Source organism: Oncorhynchus mykiss, chromosome 6 (assembly GCF_057628025.1).
Source record: "Oncorhynchus mykiss isolate SJ-2025 chromosome 6, ASM5762802v1, whole genome shotgun sequence".
NCBI lineage: Eukaryota > Metazoa > Chordata > Actinopteri > Salmoniformes > Salmonidae > Oncorhynchus > Oncorhynchus mykiss.
Genome location: NC_143027.1, coordinates 3,108,216 through 3,133,478, shown reverse-complemented (window position 1 = coordinate 3,133,478; position 25,263 = coordinate 3,108,216). Strand labels below are relative to the sequence as shown.

The 25,263-nt window shown below is 37.6% G+C and overlaps 1 protein-coding gene across 4 annotated transcripts; it reads right to left on the bottom strand.

Annotated features, from left to right (window-relative positions):
- Window positions 1-13,534: 13,534 nt before the first annotated feature.
- On the bottom strand, window positions 13,535-21,904 carry LOC110525150 (insulin gene enhancer protein isl-1). Of its 4 annotated transcripts, none has more exons than XM_036979219.2 (6): window positions 21,399-21,904; window positions 20,631-20,820; window positions 19,406-19,665; window positions 16,476-16,762; window positions 15,792-15,959; window positions 13,535-14,898 (listed from the first exon to the last, which is right to left on the bottom strand). In XM_036979219.2, exons 1-6 carry the CDS (start codon window positions 21,424-21,426, stop codon window positions 14,782-14,784), a joined length of 1,050 nt encoding a protein of 349 aa, XP_036835114.1. In that variant the 5' UTR covers window positions 21,427-21,904; the 3' UTR covers window positions 13,535-14,781. The 4 variants fall into 4 exon arrangements, with proteins under 4 accessions (XP_036835114.1, XP_036835115.1, XP_036835112.1 ...); XM_036979220.2 differs by having other exon boundaries at window positions 16,476-16,759; window positions 21,399-21,748; XM_036979217.2 differs by having other exon boundaries at window positions 15,792-15,980; window positions 21,399-21,702.
- Between the last annotated feature and the right edge of the window lie 3,359 nt (window positions 21,905-25,263).

The window sequence follows — 25,263 nt, the reverse complement described above, 5'->3', positions numbered from 1 at the left end:
GGTTCACTAATATTAGAATGTTACTGAAGGGTTCAATAACATTAGAATGTTACTGGCGGGTTCACTTATATTACAATGTTACTGACGGGTTCACTTAGATTGGAATGTTACTGAAGGGTTCACTTAGATTAGAATGTTACTGAAGGGTTCGCTTAGATTAGAATGTTACTGAAGGGTTCACTTAGATTGGAATGTTACTGAAGGGTTCACTTATATTAGAATGTTACTGACGGGTTCACTTAGATTGGAATGTTACTGAAGGGTTCACTTAGATTAGAATGTTACTGACGGGTTCAATTATATTAGAATGTCACTGAAGGGTTCACTCATATTAGAATGTTACTGGCAGGTTCACTTAGATTAGAATGTTACTGACGGGTTCACTTAGATTAGAATGTTTGTGAAGGGTTCACTTATATTAGAATGTTACTGGCAGGTTCACTTAGATTAGAATGTTACTGACGGGTTCAATTAGATTAGAATGTTAGTGAAGGGTTCAATTAGATTAGAATGTTACTGAAGGGTTCACTTAGATTAGAATGTTACTGAAGGGTTCACTTAGATTAGAATGTTACTGGCGGGTTCACTTAGATAAGAATGTTACTGACGGGTTCAATTAGATTAGAATGTCACTGACTGGTTCACTTATAGTATAATTTTATTGAAGGGTTCACTTAGATTAGAATGTTACTGACGGGTTCACTTAGATAAGAATGTTACTGAAGGGTTCACTTAGATTAGAATGTTACTGAAAGGTTCAATTATATTAGAATGTTACTCAAGTGTTCACTTAGATTAGAATGTTACTGACGGGTTCAATTAGATTAGAATGTTACTGACGGGTTCACTTAGATTAGAATGTTACTGAAGGGTTCACTTAGATTAGAATGTTACTGAAGGGTTCACTTAGATTAGAATGTTACTGACGGGTTCACTTAGATTAGAATGTTACTGAAGGGTTCACTTAGATTAGAATGTTACTGAAGGGTTCACTTAGATTAGAATGTTACTGGCGGGTTCACTTAGATAAGAATGTTACTGACGGGTTCAATTAGATTAGAATGTCACTGACTGGTTCACTTATAGTAGAATTTTATTGAAGGGTTCACTTAGATTAGAATGTTACTGACGGGTTCACTTAGATAAGAATGTTACTGAAGGGTTCACTGAGATAAGAATGTTACTGAAGGGTTCACTTAGATAAGAATGTTACTGAAGGGTTCACTTAGATTAGAATGTTACTGAAAGGTTCAATTATATTAGAATGTTACTGAAGTGTTCACTTAGATTAGAATGTTACTGAAGGGTTCACTAATATTAGAATGTTACTTAAGGGTTCACTTAGATTAGAATGTTACTGATGGGTTCAATTTGATTAGAATGTCACTGAAGGGTTCACTTAGATTAGAATGTTACTGACGGGTTCACTTAGATTAGAATGTTTGTGAAGGGTTCACTTATATTAGAATGTTACTGGCAGGTTCACTTAGATTAGAATGTTACTGACGGGTTCAATTAGATTAGAATGTTACTGACGGGTTCACTTAGATTAGAATGTTACTGAAGCGTTCACTTAGATTAGAATGTTACTGGCAGGTTCACTTAGATAAGAATGTTACTGACGGGTTCAATTAGATTAGAATGTCACTGACTGGTTCACTTATAGTAGAATTTTATTGAAGGGTTCACTTAGATTAGAATGTTACTGACGGGTTCACTTAGATTAGAATGTTACTGAAGTGTTCACTTACATTAGAATGTTACTGAAGGGTTCACTTAGATTAGAATGTTACTGATGGGTTCAATTTGATTAGAATGTTACTGGCAGGTTCACTTAGATAAGAATGTTACTGACGGGTTCAATTAGATTAGAATGTCACTGACTGGTTCACTTATAGTAGAATTTTATTGAAGGGTTCACTTAGATTAGAAAGTTACTGACGGGTTCACTTAGATAAGAATGTTACTGAAGGGTTCACTGAGATAAGAATGTTACTGAAGGGTTCACTTAGATAAGAATGTTACTGAAGGGTTCACTTAGATTAGAATGTTACTGAAAGGTTCAATTAGATTAGAATGTTACTGAAGTGTTCACTTAGATTAGAATGTTACTGAAGGGTTCACTTAGATTAGAATGTTACCGAAGGGTTCACTTAGATTGGAATGTTACTGAAGGGTTCACTTCTATTAGAATGTTACTGACGGGTTCACTTAGATTAGAATGTTACTGAAGTGTTCACTTAGATTGGAATTTTACTGAAGGGTTCACTTAGATTAGAATGTTACTGAAGGGTTCACTTAGATTAGAATGTTACTGGCAGGTTCACTTAGATTAGAATGTTACTGAAGGGTTCACTTAGATTAGAATGTTACTGAAAGGTTCAATTAGATTAGAATGTTACTGAAGTGTTCACTTAGATTAGAATGTTACTGAAGGGTTCACTTAGATTAGAATGTTACCGAAGGGTTCACTTAGATTGGAATGTTACTGAAGGGTTCACTTCTATTAGAATGTTACTGACGGGTTCACTTAGATTAGAATGTTACTGAAGTGTTCACTTAGATTAGAATGCTACTGACGGGTTCACTTAGATTAGAATGTTACTGAAAGGTTCACTTAGATTGAAATGTTACTGAAGGGTTCACTTCTATTAGAATGTTACTGACGGGTTCACTTAGATTAGAATGTTACTGAAGTGTTCACTTAGATTAGAATGCTACTGACGAGTTCACTTAGATCAGAATGTTACTGAAGGGTTCACTTAGATTAGAATGTTACTGAAGGGTTCACTTAGATTAGAATGTCACTGACGGGTTCACTTAGATTATAATGTTACTGAAAGGTTCACTTAGATTAGAATGTTACTGGCAGGTTCACTTATATTACAATGTTTCTGACGGGTTCAATTAGATGAGAATGTCACTGACTGGTTCACTTATATTAGAATGTTAATGAAGGGTTCACTTATATTATAATGTTACTGAAGGGTTCACTTAGATTAGAATGTTACTGAAGGGTTCACTTAGATTAGAATGTTACTGGCGGGTTCACTTAGATTAGAATGTTACTGACGGGTTCACTTAGATTAGAATGTTACTGAAGGGTTCACTTAGATTGGAATGTTACTGAAGGGTTCACTTATATTAGAATGTTACTGACGGGTTCACTAACATTAGAATGTTACTGACGGGTTCAATTAGATTAGAATGTCACTGACGGGTTCACTTAGATTAGAATGTTACTGAAGGGTTCACTTAGATTAGAATGTTACTGAAGGGTTCACTTAGATTAGAATGTTACTGAAAGGTTCACTTAGATTAGAATGTTACTGAAGGGTTCACTTAGATTAGAATGTTACTGACGGGTTCATTTAGATTAGAATGTTACTGAAGGGTTCACTTAGATTAGAATGTTACTGAAGGGTTCACTTAGATTAGAATGTTACTGGCGGGTTCACTTAGATAAGAATGTTACTGACGGGTTCAATTAGATTAGAATGTCACTGACTGGTTCACTTATAGTAGAATTTTATTGAAGGGTTCACTTAGATTAGAATGTTACTGACGGGTTCACTTAGATAAGAATGTTACTGAAGGGTTCACTGAGATAAGAATGTTACTGAAGGGTTCACTTAGATAAGAATGTTACTGAAGGGTTCACTTAGATTAGAATGTTACTGAAAGGTTCAATTAGATTAGAATGTTACTGAAGTGTTCAATTAGATTAGAATGTTACTGAAGGGTTCACTTAGATTAGAATGTTACTGAAGGGTTCACTTAGATTGGAATGTTACTGAAGGGTTCACTTATATTAGAATGTTACTGACGGTTTCACTAATATTAGAATGTTACTGACGGGTTCAATTAGATTAGAATGTCACTGACGGGTTCACTTAGATTAGAATGTTACTGAAGGGTTCACTTAGATTAGAATGATACTGAAGGGCTCACTTAGATTAGAATGCTACTGACGAGTTCCCTTAGATCAGAATGTTACTGAAGGGTTCACTTAGATTAGAATGTTACTGAAAGGTTCACTTAGATTAGAATGTTACTGAAGGGTTCACTTAGATTAGAATGTTACTGACGGGTTCATTTAGATTAGAATGTTGCTGAAGGGTTCACTTAGATTAGAATGTTACTGACGGGTTCAATTAGATTAGAATGTCACTGACTGGTTCACTTATAGTAGAATTTTATTGAAGGGTTCACTTAGATTAGAATGTTACTGACGGGTTCACTTAGATAAGAATGTTACTGAAGGGTTCACTGAGATAAGAATGTTACTGAAGGGTTCATTTAGATAAGAATGTTACTGAAGGGTTCACTTAGATTAGAATGTTACTGAAAGGTTCAATTAGATTAGAATGTTACTGAAGTGTTCACTTAGATTAGAATGTTACTGAAGGGTTCACTTAGATTAGAATGTTACTGAAGGGTTCACTTAGATTGGAATTTTACTGAAGGGTTCACTTCTATTAGAATGTTACTGACGGGTTCACTTAGATTAGAATGTTACTGAAGTGTTCACTTAGATTGGAATTTTACTGAAGGGTTCACTTATATTAGAATGTTACTGACGGGTTCACTAATATTAGAATGTTACTGACGGGTTCAATTAGATTAGAATGTCACTGACTGGTTCACTTATATTAGAATGTTACTGACGGGTTCACTTAGATTAGAATGTTACTGAAGGGTTCACTTAGATTAGAATGCTACTGACGAGTTCACTTAGATCAGAATGTTACTGAAGGGTTCACTTAGATTAGAATGTTACTGAAGGGTTCACTTAGATTAGAATGTTACTGACGGGTTCACTTAGATTAGAATGTCACTGACGGGTTCACTTAGATTATAATGTTACTGAAAGGTTCACTTAGAATAGAATGTTACTGACGGGTTCAATTCAATTATAATGTTACTGAAGGGTTCACTTAGATTAGAATGTTACTGAAGGGTTCCCTTAGATTAGAATGTTACTGAAGGGTTCACTTAGATTAGAATGTTACTGACGGGTTCACTTAGATTAGAATGTCACTGACGGGTTCACTTAGATTATAATGTTACTGAAAGGTTCACTTAGAATAGAATGTTACTGACGGGTTCAATTCAATTATAATGTTACTGAAGGGTTCACTTAGATTAGAATGTTACTGAAGGGTTCACTGAGATTAGAATGTTACTGACGGGTTCACTTAGATTAGAATGTTACTGACGGGTTCACTTAGATTAGAATGTTACTGAAGGGTTCACTTAGATTAGAATGTTACTGAAGGGTTCACTTATATTATAATGTTACTGAAGGGTTCACTTAGATTAGAATGTTACTGAAGGGTTCACTTATATTATAATGTTACTGAAGGGTTCACTTAGATTAGAATGTTACTGACGGGTTCACTTAGATTAGAATGTTACTGACGGGTTCACTTAGATTAGAATGTTACTGAAGGGTTCACTTATATTATAATGTTACTGAAGGGTTCACTTAGATTAGAATGTTACTGAGGGGTTCACTTATATTATAATGTTACTGAAGGGTTCACTTATATTAGAATGTTACTGGCAGGTTCACTTAGATTAGAATGTTACTGACGTGTTCAATTAGATTAGAATGTTACTGACGGGTTCACTTAGATTAGAATGTTACTGAAGGGTTCAATTAGATTAGAATGTTACTGACGGGTTCACTTAGATTAGAATGTTACTGAAGGGTTCACTTACATTGGAATGTTACTGAAGGGTTCACTTATATTAGAATGTTACTGACGGGTTCAATTAGATTAGAATGTCACTGACTGGTTCACTTATATTAGAATGTTACTGACGGGTTCACTTAGATTAGAATGATACTGAAGGGTTCACTTAGATTAGAATGCTACTGACGGGTTCACTTAGATTAGAATGTTACTGAAAGGTTCACTTAGATTAGAATGTTACTGAAGGGTTCACTTATATTAGAATGTTACTGACGGGTTCACTTAGATTAGAATGTTACTGAAGGGTTCACTTAGATTAGAGTGTTACTGGCAGGTTCACTTATATTACAATGTTTCTGACGGGTTCAATTAGATTAGAATCTCACTGACTGGTTCACTTATAGTAGAATTTTATTGAAGGGTTCACTTAGATTAGAATGTTACTGACGGGTTCACTTAGATTAGAATGTTACTGAAGGGTTCACTTAGATTAGAATGTTACTGACGGGTTCATTTAGATTAGAATGTTACTGAAGGGTTCACTTAGATTGGAATGTTACTGACGGGTTCACTTAGATTAGAATGTTACTGAAGGGTTCACTTAGATTAGAATGTTACTGGCGGGTTCACTTAGATAAGAATGTTACTGACGGGTTCAATTAGATTAGAATGTCACTGACTGGTTCACTTATAGTAGAATTTTATTGAAGGGTTCACTTAGATTAGAATGTTACTGACGGGTTCACTTAGATAAGAATGTTACTGAAGGGTTCACTGAGATAAGAATGTTACTGAAGGGTTCACTTAGATAAGAATGTTACTGAAGGGTTCACTTAGATTAGAATGTTACTGAAAGGTTCAATTAGATTAGAATGTTACTGAAGTGTTCACTTAGATTAGAATGTTACTGAAGGGTTCACTTAGATTAGAATGTTACTGAAGGGTTCACTTAGATTGGAATGTTACTGAAGGGTTCACTTATATTAGAATGTTACTGACGGGTTCACTAATATTAGAATGTTACTGACGGGTTCAATTAGATTAGAATGTCACTGACGGGTTCACATAGATTAGAATGTTACTGAAGGGTTCACTTAGATTAGAATGATACTGAAGGGTTCACTTAGATTAGAATGCTACTGACGAGTTCCCTTAGATCAGAATGTTACTGAAGGGTTCACTTAGATTAGAATGTTACTGAAAGGTTCACTTAGATTAGAATGTTACTGAAGGGTTCACTTAGATTAGAATGTTACTGACGGGTTCATTTAGATTAGAATGTTACTGAAGGGTTCACTTAGATTAGAATGTTACTGAAGGGTTCACTTAGATTAGAATGTTACTGGCGGGTTCACTTAGATAAGAATGTTACTGACGGGTTCAATTAGATTAGAATGTCACTGACTGGTTCACTTATAGTAGAATTTTATTGAAGGGTTCACTTAGATTAGAATGTTACTGACGGGTTCACTTAGATAAGAATGTTACTGAAGGGTTCACTGAGATAAGAATGTTACTGAAGGGTTCACTTAGATAAGAATGTTACTGAAGGGTTCACTTAGATTAGAATGTTACTGAAAGGTTCAATTAGATTAGAATGTTACTGAAGTGTTCACTTAGATTAGAATGTTACTGAAGGGTTCACTTAGATTAGAATGTTACTGAAGGGTTCACTTAGATTGGAATGTTACTGAAGGGTTCACTTCTATTAGAATGTTACTGACGGGTTCACTTAGATTAGAATGTTACTGAAGTGTTCACTTAGATTGGAATTTTACTGAAGGGTTCACTTATATTAGAATGTTACTGACGGGTTCACTAATATTAGAATGTTACTGACGGGTTCAATTAGATTAGAATGTCACTGACTGGTTCACTTATATTAGAATGTTACTGACGGGTTCACTTAGATTAGAATGTTACTGAAGGGTTCACTTAGATTAGAATGCTACTGACGAGTTCACTTAGATCAGAATGTTACTGAAGGGTTCACTTAGATTAGAATGTTACTGAAGGGTTCACTTAGATTAGAATGTTACTGACGGGTTCACTTAGATTAGAATGTCACTGACGGGTTCACTTAGATTATAATGTTACTGAAAGGTTCACTTAGAATAGAATGTTACTGACGGGTTCAATTCAATTATAATGTTACTGAAGGGTTCACTTAGATTAGAATGTTACTGAAGGGTTCCCTTAGATTAGAATGTTACTGAAGGGTTCACTTAGATTAGAATGTTACTGACGGGTTCACTTAGATTAGAATGTCACTGACGGGTTCACTTAGATTATAATGTTACTGAAAGGTTCACTTAGAATAGAATGTTACTGACGGGTTCAATTCAATTATAATGTTACTGAAGGGTTCACTTATATTATAATGTTACTGAAGGGTTCACTTATATTATAATGTTACTGAAGGGTTCACTTAGATTAGAATGTTACTGAAGGGTTCACTTATATTATAATGTTACTGAAGGGTTCACTTAGATTAGAATGTTACTGACGGGTTCACTTAGATTAGAATGTTACTGACGGGTTCACTTAGATTAGAATGTTACTGAAGGGTTCACTTATATTATAATGTTACTGAAGGGTTCACTTAGATTAGAATGTTACTGAGGGGTTCACTTATATTATAATGTTACTGAAGGGTTCACTTATATTAGAATGTTACTGGCAGGTTCACTTAGATTAGAATGTTACTGACATGTTCAATTAGATTAGAATGTTACTGACATGTTCAATTAGATTAGAATGTTACTGACGGGTTCATTTAGATTAGAATGTTACTGAAGGGTTCAATTAGATTAGAATGTTACTGACGGGTTCACTTAGATTAGAATGTTACTGAAGGGTTCACTTAGATTGGAATGTTACTGAATGGTTCACTTATATTAGAATGTTACTGACGGGTTCAATTAGATTAGAATGTCACTGACTGGTTCACTTATATTAGAATGTTACTGACGGGTTCACTTAGATTAGAATGATACTGAAGGGTTCACTTAGATTAGAATGCTACTGACGGGTTCACTTAGATTAGAATGTTACTGAAAGGTTCATTTAGATTAGAATGTTACTGAAGGGTTCACTTATATTACAATGTTTCTGACGGGTTTACTTAGATTAGAATGTTACTGAAGGGTTCACTTAGATTAGAATGTTACTGGCAGGTTCACTTATATTACAATGTTTCTGACGGGTTCAATTAGATTAGAATCTCACTGACTGGTTCACGTATATTAGAATGTTACTGACGGGTTCACTTAGATTAGAATGTTAACGAAGGGTTCAATTAGATTAGAATGTTACTGAAGGGTTCACTTATATTCTAATGTTACTGAAGGGTTCACGTCTATTAGAATGTTACTGAAGTGTTCACTTGGATTAGAATGTTACTGACGGTTTCACTTAGATTAGAATGTTACTGAAGTGTTCACTTAGATTAGAATGTTACTGAAGGGTTCACTTAGATTAGAATGTTACTGACGGGTTCACTTAGATTAGAATGTTACTGAAGTGTTCACTCAGATTAGAATGTTACTGAAGTGTTCACTTAGATTAGAATGTTACTGAAGTGTTCACTCAGATTAGAATGTTACTGACGGGTTCACTTAGATTAGAATGTTACTGAAGTGTTCACTTAGATTAGAATGTTACTGACGGGTTCACTTAGATTAGAATGTTACTGAAGGGTTCACTTATATTAGAATGTTACTGGCAGGTTCACTTAGATTAGAATGTTACTGACGGGTTCAATTAGATTAGAATGTTACTGACGGGTTCACTTAGATTAGAATGTTACTGAAGGGTTCACTTATATTAGAATGTTACTGACGGGTTCACTTAGATTAGAATGTTACTGAAGGGTTCACTTCGATTAGAATGTTACTGGCAGGTTCACTTAAATTACAATGTTTCTGACGGGTTCAATTAGATTAGAATCTCACTGACTGGTTCACGTATATTAGAATGTTACTGACGGGTTCACTTAGATTAGAATGTTAACGAAGGGTTCAATTAGATTAGAATGTTACTGAAGGGTTCACTTATATTATAATGTTACTGAAGGGTTCACTTCTATTAGAATGTTACTGAAGTGTTCACTTGGATTAGAATGTTACTGACGGTTTCACTTAGATTAGAATGTTACTGAAGTGTTCACTTATATTATAATGTTACTGAAGGGTTCACTTCTATTAGAATGTTACTGAAGTGTTCACTTAGATTAGAATGTTACTGACGGGTTCACTTAGATTAGAATGTTACTGACGGGTTCACTTAGATTAGAATGCTACTGAAGGGTTCACTTAGATTAGAATGTTACTGACGGGTTCACTTAGATTAGAATGTTACTGAAGTGTTCACTCAGATTAGAATGTTACTGGCAGGTTCACTTAGATTAGAATGTTACTGACGGGTTCACTTAGATTAGAATGTTACTGAGGAGTTCACTTAGATTATAATGTTACTGAAGGGTTCACTTAGATTAGAATGTTACTGAAGGGTTCAATTAGATTAGAATGTTACTGACGGGTTCACTTAGATTAGAATGTTACTGAAAGGTTCACTTAGATTGGAATGTTACTGACGGGTTCACTTATATTATAATGTTACTGAAGGGTTCACTTAGATTAGAATGTTACTGAAGGGTTCACTTAGATTAGAATGTTACTGACGGGTTCACTTAGATTAGATTGTTACTGACGGGTTCAATTAGATTAGAATGTCACTGACTGGTTCACTTATAGTAGAATTTTAATGAAGGGTTCACTTAGATTAGAATGTAACTGAAGGGTTCACTTAGACTAGAATGTTACTGAGGGAGGGAGGGAGGGAGGGAGGGAGGGAGGGAGGGAGGGAGGGAGGGAGGGAGGGAGGGAGGGAGGGAGGGAGGGACTGGCAGACAGGCAGGCAGGCAAGCAGACAGACTTGTGGTTAGTGAGGGAGACAGAGAGAGAGACAGACAGACAGACAGACAGACAGACAGACAGACAGACAGACAGACAGACAGACAGACAGACAGGCAGACAGACAGGCAGACAGACTTGGCAGTCAGATGGGCAGGCAGGCAGTCAGACGGTCAGACGGGCAGGCAGATGGGCAGGCAGGCAGTCAGGCAGGCAGGTTTAAAGTGTCTTGAGGGCCCTTTATTCAGCTTCTTCTCTTTATGAAGCTGGTACCTCTCTTCTTCTCTTTATGAAGCTGGTACCTCCTTCTCTTTATGAAGCTGGTACCTCTCTTCTTCTCTTTATGAAGCTGGTACCTCTCTTCTTCTCTTTATGAAACTGGTACCTCTCTTCTTCTCTTTATGAAGCTGGTACCTCTCTTCTTCTCTTTATGAAGCTGGTACCTCTCTTCTTCTCTTTATGAAGCTGGTACCTCTCTTCTTCTCTTTATGAAGCTGGTACCTCTCTTCTTCTCTTTATGAAACTGGTACCTATCTTCTTCTCTTTATGAAGCTGGTACCTCTCTTCTTCTCTTTATGAAGCTGGTACCTCTCTTCTTCTCTTTATGAAGCTGGTACCTCTCTTCTTCTCTTTATGAAACTGGTACCTCTCTTCTTCTCTTTATGAAGCTGGTACCTCTCTTCTTCTCTTTATGAAGCTGGTACCTCTCTTCTTCTCTTTATGAAACTGGTACCTCTCTTCTTCTCTTTATGAAGCTGGTACCTCTCTTCTTCTCTTTATGATGCTGGTACCTCTCTTCTTCTCTTTATGAAGCTGGTACCTCTCTTCTTCTCTTTATGAAGCTGGTACCTCTCTTCTTCTCTTTATGAAGCTGGTACCTCTCTTCTTCTCTTTATGAAACTGGTACCTCTCTTCTTCTCTTTATGAAGCTGGTACCTCTCTTCTTCTCTTTATGAAGCTGGTACCTCTCTTCTTCTCTTTATGAAGCTGGTACCTCTCTTCTTCTCTTTATGAAGCTGGTACCTCTCTTCTTCTCTTTATGAAGCTGGTACCTCTCTTCTTCTCTTTATGAAGCTGGTACCTCTCTTCTTCTCTTTATGAAGCTGGTACCTCTCTTCTTCTCTTTATGAAGCTGGTACCTCTCTTCTTCTCTTTATGAAGCTGGTACCTCTCTTCTTCTCTTTATGAAGCTGGTACCTATCTTCTTCTCTTTATGAAGCTGGTACCTCTCTTCTTCTTTCTATATCGTGTTATTAGTTTCCCTGCTCCCAAGGGAATTGTGCTTCAGTTGTTTATCATAGGGCTGGCTGGCAATAAAGCTCTATACCCCCCCCCCCCCCCCCCCCCACACACACACACACACACACACACACACACACTACACACACACTACACACACACACTCTCTCATGGCCATTTCTAGTTTAGACCTCGGTCTAGGCTTTGTTGGGCCTAGTGTGATTCTGCATAGTGAGCTGCTGGTTCCTTCCCAATCCTATTCACTGGTCTGTTGTTCTATTGTCCAATACAATAAACTTTTGGAAGTGAAGTTGAAATTGTGTTTCAAGGGAGTTTAAAATATGTTTGGTTCTATTTCATGTCTGGGATTTTAGTCATGATATCAGAGTTTTTTCTTTCTATTTGATTTTTTTAAATGTATTTTAATTATATTTGAATGTTAGAAAGACATCTAACCCATGTAGTCACAGGTGTCATTTTAGATACATATTTGTAGATACTGTAGACCTACTTGTCACAATATGCGTTTTGAATAGATGGATATTAGTGATCATTTGACATCATTCACCCCAAAAAAATATCCCATCAAATCTGATCGCCAACGTCCAAATGTTATTTTAGAATGTAATACAATTTCACATGCACAGTGACAAAACGGTAGTGTAAATTGTAATGATTATTATATATTATATATATTATATATACGTTCTTCAAACGTATTCAACGGATTGAGATACTCTGTCAATGTTAGGAGGTGTAACAAATGTGAAAGGCTAACTACAGTCACCGGAGGGGAAAGACGCGCGCATCTCTGCCCGCTTACAAACCCGGTTTGCACCTACCGAGTAGCCCAGGCTTGCCAAGTTACCAGGGCCCAAGGTCAGAGTTATGTGTCCATGAGATGTGTTCAAGTTTAGTTTTAAAATGCATATGAGGCCCGCCATTGTACAGTCACTTGCTCATAATCAATCATTTAAAGCAGCGACATGGATTTAAGATAAATGCAACTGTCTAATGTATTAGGGTATGGAGTGGGTAAATTGCTTTTTATGCGTAATGCCAAATGCCATATGCCAAATCAACACGGACAGCTAGCCTATACAGGACCCACAGAATTATATAACCAACACATTTTGACAGTAGTAACTAACTATGATAGCTTGTAGCTTGCATTTCGTCTGCTCTATCATGGAATTTTATCATACATCATCGAAGCGTTGAGCCAACACGCAGTAGTCTATATGGAATGTTGTTATACAAGTTCATGCTGTTTTTAAATGCCATTCATACATTCCATCTAAACCGAGTATACTTCTAATCATAGTATATATATATATATATACTAGGCCAAAAACAGGTGTAAAATGATGGGATGATTGCAGAACGAAGACCAAGAGAGATGCAGACTATATTATAGACGTCGTATTGCTCAGTAACTGCTATCACAAAATGTTATGTTTAACCGAGTCAAAGTAAACACGGAACATTGCAATATAGTCCTAAGGAGGTGTAAAATAACAGGATGAATTCAGCCCGAGGACAAAGATAGATGCATACTGTATCTGCCGTAATATTAGTGAAATAATCCTGGAGATATATTTCTACACATGGCGTTGTTTTATTAGTAATATATAGAAAGGGACAGGACGCATACAATTAGGATAGATAAATCGGAGACCACGGTACAATCGTTTTTCTTGTTTTACTTCAGTAAAGAAAGTTACACAAAAAAAAGTGGCAAGTCTTTCAACAATAAATAATAAATAATTTTGTTTAACAGGAACAAACGAAAAAAAAAAACGATCATTATAACTTATACACATCTTTGGGAAAGAAAAAAAAAAAACATATTCTTGAATGGACACAAACTCACACATAAAAGTCCCACGTAGCTTGTGGCAAAATAGAGGTATACCTTGTTGCAATGCTTAAGTAGGCCTTACTTGGGCTTTATCAAGGAGATAATAACAAAATAATTGAATAGCAATATTTGCAATCCCATCCAAACGGCATCTTATCAGGAGGCGAATCTCAGGTCAAGTTATTTTAGAGAAACAGAATAGCCAGTCATTTGTTTGTATATTCAAACATTATGCACAACAATGTGCAAATGTAGAACCAGATTTCATCTTCAATATTAAAGTTCATATTTTTCCTAGAGGTCCGTTGGTCCAGGAGTGTATGTGTGGTGTAGTATTATAAATTGTTTTTGTCGAACTGTTACCAGGAGTTTCCAACGGGCAGCACCAGTCATGTATGACGTAGTGAGATCTACAGATCTCGCTACGCATGAGTCGCAGACACTTTATGGTGCAGGCAGATGCGCTCTCTCCGCGGCTCCTGGAAACACGCACTTCTTCTAGGGCTCTATTCAAACCGTATAGCTGAGGTTCGGCGTTGCAGCGTGACTGAAAGAGGCAATGTTCACCCCGCGTTAGCGGAGACTGCATTCATGTTAATCGCTGTATATGTCAGCTAAATAGGAAATTAGCTTTAAATGTCTGTCGCGCAATATGTAACGCTTCAGCAACACAGATTGGATAGAGCCCATAGACTGCTCCATTGTCCTCTCCTTTCCTCTTCTCCAGGGTTGTTTTGCGGCGAGTGGACGGACGGACGTATGACGGACATATGGACAGATCTAGGTGGGGTAATAATCCATGATTGTCTTCACAGTGTAAAACTACAACCAGGGGGTTGTTTCGTCGTTAAAGAGGCTTCGTGCAGTTGCGGGAGGAGGATTCTCTTTAATCTCTCAGTTCGAATGAAATCAACAAGAGATTCAGTGACATTTTGTTTCTTTCAACCCCGAGTTATTATTTTTTTTCTTTCAGTTTTCAGTCAGTTCGCCCCTTTGCCCAACTAGCATCACTTCATCATCAGTCAGAAATATGACAATAGTCAATAGTCTACAGTCGGTCCTCGAGGCCCTACGCCTCTATAGGGCTCGAGACCATGCTGTTGGGTGTGTCTGGAAGTTGGGATGACATCGAGGCGACTTCGCTCCCTGTCGAGTTGGAACCAGGTCCTCCCTCCGAAAAATGGACCTGAACAAAACAAAGGAACAATGTAATATATAAGATTACATTATTCAACATATTAATTAAAATATTTTAGACAATACAATAGAATGAATCCACATATCGACCTCAATACGACCCATATTAATAGCCTAAATTACAGAAAATAATATAAAATATTATAAACTTAAAATGACAATAACCTAACCTTTACTCTAATGTTACTCTAATCGTTATTCGTGATTTCGTTCACACTGTCTACCAGACAGACAGTTTAGTAATATAGTACAGACTCTAACTGGACTTACCAGTTGTGTTATAGTACAGCCTCTAACTGGACTCACCAGTTGTGTTATAGTACAGCCTCTAACTGGACTCACCAGTTGTGTTATAGTACAGCCTCTAACTGGACTCACTAGTTGTGTTTTAGTACAGCCTCTAACTGGACTCACCAGTTGTGTTATAGTAGAGCCTCTAACTGGACTCACCAGTTGTGTTATAGTACAGCCTCTAACTGGACTCACTAGTTGTGTTATAGTACAGCCTCTAACTGGACTCACCAGTTGTGTTATAGTACAGCCTCTAACTGGACTCACTAGTTGTGTTATAGTACAGCCTCTAACTGGACTCACCAGTTGTGTTATAGTACAGCCTCTAACTGGACTCACCAGTTGTGTTATAGTACAGCCTCTAACTGGACTCACCAGTTGTGTTATAGTACAGCCTCTAACTGGACTCACTAGTTGTGTTTTAGTACAGCCTCTAACTGGACTCACCAGTTGTGTTATAGTAGAGCCTCTAACTGGACTCACCAGTTGTGTTATAGTACAGCCTCTAACTGGACTCACCAGTTGTGTTATAGTACAGCCTCTAACTGGACTCACCAGTTGTGTTATAGTACAGCCTCTAACTGGACTCACCAGTTGTTGAAACGCGGGTTGATCCATGTCACTCTGCAACGCGAAGTCACTGAGGACCTTCCAAGGCGGCTGGTAACTCTGCACCTCCACTGGGTTTGCCTGTAAACCACCGTCGTGTCTCTCCGGGCTGGCCGCCACCATCGGTGTACCCGTCATTCCCTGGATATTCTGCAGATAGTCCCAGAGAAACTGATCGTCATATAAAGTTTAAAATTAGCATGTCAACATTGACCCAACAACAACAACAGCATTAGCTATTTAGAATATGATGGAAATGTTTGTGCGTAACGATCATGTAGACGTGTGTGTGTGTGTGTGTGTGTGTGTGCGCGCGTGCGTGTGTGTGTGTGTGTGTGTGTGTGTGTGTGTGTGTGTGTGTGTGTGTGTGTGTGTGTGTGTGTGTGTGTGTGTGTGTGTGTGTGTGTGTGTGTGGCATAAGTAAAAAAAAAAGGGACAAGTCATGCGCCTGCATGTGGATATATCTCCCGCATCCATCCATAGGCAGACGTATACGACCTTTTCCCCGTTTCTATTTTCCCCTCAATTATTTAATGAAAACAAAATGACCAGACAAGAATAGAAGTATTATAATGGAACAGTTACAACAGCTACCAGCGTTTGGACCGATAAGAACACCACTGTTTTGAATCCTTTATTTAAATAAAGACCAGACAGGGTTCTCACCGTTTTGTCGTCGGGCTGATGTTGCTGTAACTGTTTCATCAGAATACTCCTCTTCTTGTCCTTGCAACGCTTGTTTTGGAACCAGACCCGGATGACTCGGGGACTGAGACCGGTCATCTCGACTAGCTGCTCCTTCATCAGAGCGTCGGGTCGGGGGTTTGCGTTGTAGCAGGTCCGCAAAGTGTGGAGTTGCTTTTCGTTAAGAACTGTCCGTACGCGTGTGGTCTTCTCCGGTTGTTTGTGGACGTGCGGTCGAAGCACGGGCTGTCTGGCTGATATTGGTTCTGCTGTTGAGAAAGAGAGGATGAAATACAGAATAAATATTATTTATCGGCACTTCAACATCATGGATATATAAAGACACTGTTGAATACAAAAATTGAGATTACAAAAACGTACACTCTCAAAAGTATACCAGTACAGTAACTCATGGTAGCTTACAAAACGACGCCTAGTATGGAGTATCCATTCAGCGTGATGTTATCCGGGTCTTATGGTAATATGTTATTACTACAGCTATCAACCAACCCCATCCTTGACCTATCATTATCACTGCTGTTCACATTTCAGTTGTCCAAACTTCTATTAGGCCTACATTTTCTACCCTGAGCAAGGCAGTTAACACACTGTTCCCCGGGCGTGGAAAAAGTGGCTGTCGATTATGGCAGCCCCCCGCACCTCTCTGATTCAGAGGGGTTGGGTTAAATGCGGAAGACACATTTCAGTTGAAGGCATTCAGTTGTACAACTGATTAGGTATCCCCGTTTCCCATTTACTACTGTCTAAAATTCAATTAAAATCCACAACAGAGAAAGAGCATTGTCATGTATTGTAGCTTATAGAGATAGCCTACCACTGGGGTTTTGAATGAACACATCACCTTATTACGCATGGATGGGCTATACGTTGATATACTTTGATATTAGCCTATATATCATTCATTTTCTTTTTTTACTATTAGTGAAAGTGCGCTCTTGTCACGTTTAGCATATATGTCTAAATTACCTCTATTGGAAAAGGGGGTCAATATTTTCTGCGTTAAACGTGGACCATGGCGCAGGAAATGTGAAAGAGTGGACTGTCAAATACGTAGTTTATTTTATTTTTTTATAGATACATCAAGTCGAAAAGGGTTCTCACTAGATTGGTGCGATACCTTTTGATTTAATAATTCATTAAGAACGAAGTCTCGTAAAAATATTGCTATGGCCATCTGACCGAGCTTCCGGTTATGTAGTATGTTTTCCAATCCGGTTATAACCTCAGCACTAACTGCGACTATCGGTTACACATAGGCCTAACATGTATGCAGTCTGAGGAAATAGTATATTCCGACAATTTGAAGTGCGTGGCCAACTAACTGGCTTGTATAATTCACCCAAAAACCACATAATACAATAATACATCATTATTGTGACACGTTACATTTAATCTAGACTGTAGGCCCCTAAACTTCAACACGAAAAGAATGTATCATTTCATCTTTATATAAAGTAAACTACCGACTGTTATTTTTTTTAAGTCAAACAAACAAACACCGTTTATATCTGAATTCCTAGGAGGGCCTCATAATTCAGCTAGAACTATGTAAAGAAAGACGTTGCTCAGATATTCTCCCTCTTGTGAGGTACCTTGACAAAGAGCACTCGCAAATGCGAATGATTTCATAAGTGACATACACCACACCATTGACCTAATAATAATCAAATATATACAATCCTCATTTGTGATTCACAATAACGTCGCGCCGCTTATTTTATCAAGTAATGTAGGCTATATATATATATATATATATATATATATATATATATATATATATATATATTCATGACATATATACAACTATATTAGCCAATAGAAATGTAGGCTATATATATATATTCATGACATATATACAACTATATTAACCAATTGTAATGTAGGCTATTCATATTCATGACATATAAACAACTATATTAGCCAATAGAAATATAGGCTATATATATGGCTATATATATTAATGACATATAAACAACTATATTAGCCAATGGTAATGTAGACTATATTCATGACATAGAAACAACTATATTAGCCAATGGTAATGTAGGCTATATTCATGACATAGAAACAACTATATTAGCCAATGGTAATGTAGACTATATTCATGACATAGAAACAACTATATTAGCCAATGGTAATGTAGACTATATTCATGACATAGAAACAACTATATTAGCCAATAGTAACGTAGGCTATATTCATGACATAGAAACAACTATATTAGCCAATAGTAACGTAGGCTATATTCATGACATAGAAACAACTATATTAGCCAATGGTAATGTAGACTATATTCATGACATAGAAACAACTATATTAGCCAATGGTAATGTAGGCTATATTCATGACATAGAAACAACTATATTAGCCAATGGTAAAGTAGGCTATATTCATGACATAGAAACAACTATATTAGCCAATAGTAACGTAGGCTATATTCATGACATAAACAACTATATTAGCCAATAGATGCGCATATCATATTCAGATGATTCCAGAATGCATTTGGAGCTACACGTTTTCATTGAAACGCAGCCCCTACTGTTGAAATCAACTCGGTACATCACGGCAAGATACTCCAATGAAACGTTTCGTGGTATCTGTTTATATTTGTTTGGTATTGTGTTACGAACATTGGAAAACGTAGGCCAATTAAAAAACGTTTGTATCGACGATGCTATACATTCATCTGTGTCTTCATGTGCTCCAAATCAACAGCCCCTCTTCACAAATATTCCCAATGCCCGTTGCCTGAAAACAAACTTTTCAACTAATACAACATCAATCTAATTGCCAAACACCAACAACACATATACAAGCCAACTGAAAGCAACAACAACAACAACAACAACAAAAAACACCACTGCCATTGATATAAATTGTTAACCTACCTGCCATTTGTAAAGGTCTGGCCGGGTGGAGGGGGCTGAGGGGGTCTCCGACGCCCATTGTTGCCCGCTCCACGACGTCATGGTCGGCCCGGCAGAACAAGCCATCCTCCCTCAGAGCGAACTCGTCCCCCGGGATGAGCTGTCGGCTGCAGGCCACACACCGAAAACACTCGATATGGTACACCTTGGAGCGCGCTCTCATCACGAAGTCATTCTTGCTGAAACCGATGTTGCATTTAGCGCACTTTATCCCGTATAACCTAGAGGGTTAGGAGAGATTGGGTGACCGGTTAGAGTCAGCTAACGGTGTCACAAGGCACCAAGGCCCACTGTTAAGCTAATGCTGTGGCTGGACACCAGACATAATAGGACAAGCAGAAGCAGGATTGTTAGGCCTTAATATTTAGTTATGTTTATACCACATGAGATGACTTGAAACCCGTTTTATAATAGTACATTATTAAAAACAAAGCACAGACCTATTCTGTAGAAACAGAGAAGAATGGAACCAATATCATGAGCGTAGAGATATAGACCTAGTATAACTCTAAATATTCCTAGAAGACTCATAATATCATTATTATTATTATTTTTATTTTATTTTTTATTACAGGCGATAACTCTACAAATCATTAAAATATATCTAAATTCAATTGTAGACTAGTTGTAGGTCCAATGTATTTGGCCAATTATACGTTATTAAAATCGATCCATTGACTCACTTTATGGTCATCAATTCTGCAAAATATTGCTGTAAGGCTACATTAAATAATATGTTGGTAATATGTTTGTATTGCATATGCAAACGTGGTCAACATGTAGCCTCATGTTCTGTCAAAACGGTGTCAGTCCTGATGTGGTTTCAACAACATATCTGTTTATTTTTCAATAGAAAACCCAGTTGTGGTCTATTGCTGTAGTCTATGATTATAAAGACAATATAATAAACAGTTCATTGCAAATATGCTAATCATCAATAGTAACCTCATGTAGTCTGAAAATATAAAATATATATTTTTTAATAGTAGAATATGTAAATATGACCTACTTTAAAATATCGTTTTCCCGAGCATTCAAATATGTTAGCAAATAAATGTTCACGTCCCATGTATAACCGTGTATGTTATGATACTATAGACAGTTAATACCTGAATGTGTCAACCAGTCAATCAATAATAAACAATGGTTTACAACAACTATGATATTCATAACAAACAGCTCTTACCTAACATAGTCCCTTTTACAGTAGGTTTTCCCGTCTCGGACAAAGCAGGTACAAGACTCGTCCAGATACTGATTACACTCTGCACACTTCAAACAGGCAGCGTGCCATTCGAGGTCCGGAGAGACCCGCAGAATATACTGGTCGTGGATCTGGTTCCCACAGCCGACACACAACGATATGAGCCGCTTTTCTGGAGAACAAAGTCAGGAGAAAAATATTAGAATATAAATTAGGAGGATTCTAAAGATTATATTGAGTATAATGAATGTCCCATAGTAATGTCGTCAGGAAGGGGTTCTACATTTGCTGTTGAGAACAAGCATCTATTCAACAAGGGAAAAATACTATAATCGACAATGTCAACAACAACCATATTAATAATAATAATATAATAATAATATTAATTACTTATTTGTTTTAATTTATTATATATAATACACGTTGGTTATTAACGATAATAAGATTATTTATGATTGGTCTATAGACTAGTTTTAATGCGCGCTGCTTTTCAACGATCTAAAGTAACTTTACAGGCATTGAAATGGTGTATCCTTGATATCGGAATTGTAAAGACAATTCGGGTGGAAACGTTTCATTAAATGGGAACTGCTAAGACAATAAACTTTACACAAACCGGTGACAAACTTGCAAAGAAAACAAATCGACGTAGAAATTAGTCTAATTTAGCCTCAGTTTTGCATCACTCAGAATAGAATAGAATAGACACTTGATTTGAATGGCATCCCGAGCCAAACCAGCTCCACTCACTTTTCGGTGGATCCCCCATATCGCCCATGTCCAAGAAGTAAGGCGGCGTAAGGTCCACTTTTAAAACGTGGTGCAACAGTTTTGAAGCTGTTTATTTTTCGTTTTTTCCTCCGGACTGCGGGTATAGAGCAGTCGCCTGTGTACTGACCGGTGCTGGCTGATTGTTAACCGGGGTGTTGCAGCCGGACTTGTTCTTAGTCGGTGGAGAGGGCGGGGGTGTGAGAGGGTCTGTTCTCCGGTGCCTGGTCCCTGTGTTGTGATGGGGCGCGCTAGTCTCTATCTCCCACTCAAACTCCCTTGCACCAACTCTACTCTATCGCCATCGGGCTGACGTAGGACACCGAAACGTCATCTTTATGGGATGCTGATTGGTTATGAAGAAAGGAGCAGCTGTTGCTGTTAGCCCAGTCCAAGTACATGCCTTCCCAGCTCATTTTCTGGATCACATATACTTCAATCCAACTACCCCCCTACCCGGCTCCTATTCTGGATGAGTCCAACTACCCTCCCCACCCGGCTCCTGTTCTGAATCCGTCCAACTACCCAACCTACCCGGGTCCTATTCTGGATGAGTCCAACTACCCCCTCTCGGGTGCTATTCTTGATCAGTCTATACTCCACCGAACAAGGCTTTGTTTCTACGTTGTCATTGATATTAAATTATGAATTTGCATTTTCGAGTCTACAAACCCAATTCAACAAAGCAATAGGCTACGAGCCTCCCGCATATTTGGTCGATGGTAGGCTACATGCAGCCCAGAGTAGCTATGTTGTTTATCTTTGGGCATGCCGTTTTATATAGGCCTGTTACGATGTACGTTATTTCTTTTGGAGAGGGAATCAACGTAGCATGCAAGGATGTGTAATATACATTATCTGGTTAAACATCTGAGTCGGCAGGGCAGCCTAGTGCTTAAGAGCATTGGGCCAATAACCGAAAGGTTGCTGGATCAAATCCCCGATCTGGTAAAAATCTGTCGTTCTACCCCTGAATCAGGCAATTAACCATGTCATATTAATTAAGTAAAGGTTATTAACTGACTTAAGTAAAGGTTATTAACTGACTTAAGTAAAGGTTATTAACTGACTTAAGTAAAGGTTATTAAAAACATATTATTATAATAATAAAAAACGCTGTTGTCCATCACATTGTGGTTGTGGTCATCGACTATATATCTACAATGCTATATCTTTACATTTAATTGAATATTTTGTTTGTTGAAAACGGAACCGAATTACTCACATTATGAACCAATATTGAAATGATATAACCACAAACAAAAAGTAAGCATGGTTTTATACAATTTGTCTTGGGAAAATATTGCTTGTGGTTTCTATGTATTTTACAGACATGGTCATAATGTGATTAAAATCAATATTACAGTGTTTCGTCAGTCTGCAGGGTTGTCAACCCAACCGTCATTAGCATATATAATTACACATAATGACACCCCTAAACCCGACGCGACACGGGCTGGAATACAAACTCACATTGTGGGGCATCAGATAATAACTGAGTAGAGAAAGAAACAACGTGGGACGGGTGGGCATAATGGGTTCTCTCAGTAGGTACAGGCTACGCCTGGACAAGCATTTTCAATAGGATGGTTTTGTGTTTTTTGTATTATAATTTGTTGACCAATCAGTTTAGTTAATATATCCGATTTATTGGCCAACAATAAAGGGTTGAAATAAGTATATTCAACATTCCTCAATACAGAATCTACGTCTACAGATCGGAATGTGACGGTCATATTTCTATTTCTGTATATGGACTAGACTACACATCTCTGACTCTGAACAAACAACCTTTTGGCCGATTTCTGAATAGCTCACCAGGCCAACATTAAATGAGTTGAGGAACCAACGGGGCATATTAGACCAAAACACGCCCTCTTGTGTTAGCAGGATGGCCCTATTTAGCAACCTTTTAACCTTGCACACAAAGACACATACAGGCCATAATGTAGACTGCTGGCGTCCTCTATATCCTTATACTGAGTAGGCTTTCATTCACAGGCAGGTGTAATTTTTAGTATCACAAGGCCATAAGGACTAATAGACGTGGTAGACAGTGCAGTATAATTGTATTACTTTCCTTCTGAAAATATTTTTTTTCTTCTGGAGAGTATATTTTAAAAAAAACCTGGATGCAGTCTGAAGGAAATATTTTTGGGGAGTGTCAGGTAGAAGGGGAGGTAGGGAGATATATATATATATATATATACAGAGAGAGAGAGAGAGAGAGAGATAGAGAGAGAGAGAGAGAGAGAGAGAGATGAAAAGGGGAAAAATATATTTGATGCACTAATAGATTATTTTCTATTTACATTTTAGTCATTTAGCAGACGTTCTTATCCAGAATCATCTTAAATAACCTTTTAAATCAGGGCTAATCAGGGCTAAATCAGGGTCACAAAGAGTTCTTCAACCTTCTACTGCAGTGAGCTAAATCAGGGTCACAAAGAGTTCTTCAACCTTCTACTGCAGCGGGCTAAATCAGGGTCACAAAGAGTTCTTCAACCTTCTACTGCAGTGAGCTAAATCAGGGTCACAAAGAGTTCTTCAACCTTCTACTGCAGTGAGCTAAATCAGGGTCACAAAGAGTTCTTTAACCTTCTACTGCAGTGAGCTAAATCAGGGTCACAAAGAGTTCTTTAACCTTCTACTGCAGTGAGCTAAATCAGAGTCACAAAGAGTTCTTTAACCTTCTACTGCAGTGAGCTAAATCAGAGTCACAAAGAGTTCTTTAACCTTCTACTGCAGTGAGCTAAATCAGGGTCACAAAGAGTTCTTTAACCTTCTACTGCAGTGAGCTAAATCAGGGTCACAAAGAGTTCTTTAACCTTCTACTGCAGTGAGCTAAATCAGGGTCACAAAGAGTTCTTCAACCTTTTACTGCAGTGAGCTAAATCAGGGTCACAAAGAGTTCTTTAACCTTCTACTGCAGTGAGCTAAATCAGAGTCACAAAGAGTTCTTTAACCTTCTACTGCAGTGAGCTAAATCAGGGTCACAAAGAGTTCTTTAACCTTCTACTGCAGTGAGCTAAATCAGGGTCACACAGAGTTCTTTAACCTTCTACTGCAGTGGGCTAAATCAGAGTCACAAAGTTTTTTTGATAATGTTTATTAAATATACTGTTTTGAAAAATATGATTTTAACATTTCACTCATGAGACCACTAGAGGTTAATTTGGTGATTTGACTGCTGGAAAGTGCTACGATAGCTACATGAGACAACAACACATTACAACCGTAACAAGGGCATCTTCCACTCCACAAAATATTTATTAGCAAAGTCAGTGTTAGTGGGTAAGGGGATGTGGCTTTTGTGTGTGTGTGTGTGGGGGGGGGGGGGTTCACGGGTGCTGTGGGCGTTTAACATTTTTGTAACCTCTTATGCTAGGGGACAGTATTTTCACATCCGGATGAAAAGCGTGCCCAAAATAAACTACCGGCTACTCGGGCCCAGAAGCAAGGATATGCCTATTACTAATAGATTTGGATAGCAAACACTCTTAAGTTTCTAAAACTGTCTGAATGATGTTTGTGAGTATAACAGAACTTATTTGGCAGGCGAAACCCAGAGGACAAACCATCCATGAAATAATTTCTTTGAGGTCACTTTCTTTTCAATTTGGGAACCTAGAATTCTAAGGCAGTTGCTTGCAGTTCCTATCACTTCCACTGGATGTCAACAGTCTTTAGAAATTGGTTAATGTTTTTCTTTTGAGTAATGAAGAAGTACGCCTGTCCAGAACGAGGGTCGAGTGAAGTGTACTGTTTGAAAGAGGCACACGACCTGAAAGCTCGCAACATTTTGTTTTTATCCGGTATTGAACACAGTTATCCCTTCTGAAATGTT

Coding starts and splice junctions, on each gene's coding strand:
- LOC110525150 (XM_036979217.2), bottom strand. CDS start 21,426: ATGGGCGATATGGGGGATCCACCGAAAA. Junction 16,763..19,405: donor CAGACCTTTACAAATGGCAG/GTAGGTTAACAA, acceptor CTTTCTCAACAG/CAGAACCAATATCAGCCAGA. Junction 15,981..16,475: donor ATCAGCCCGACGACAAAACG/GTGAGAACCCTG, acceptor TATGACGATCAG/TTTCTCTGGGACTATCTGCA.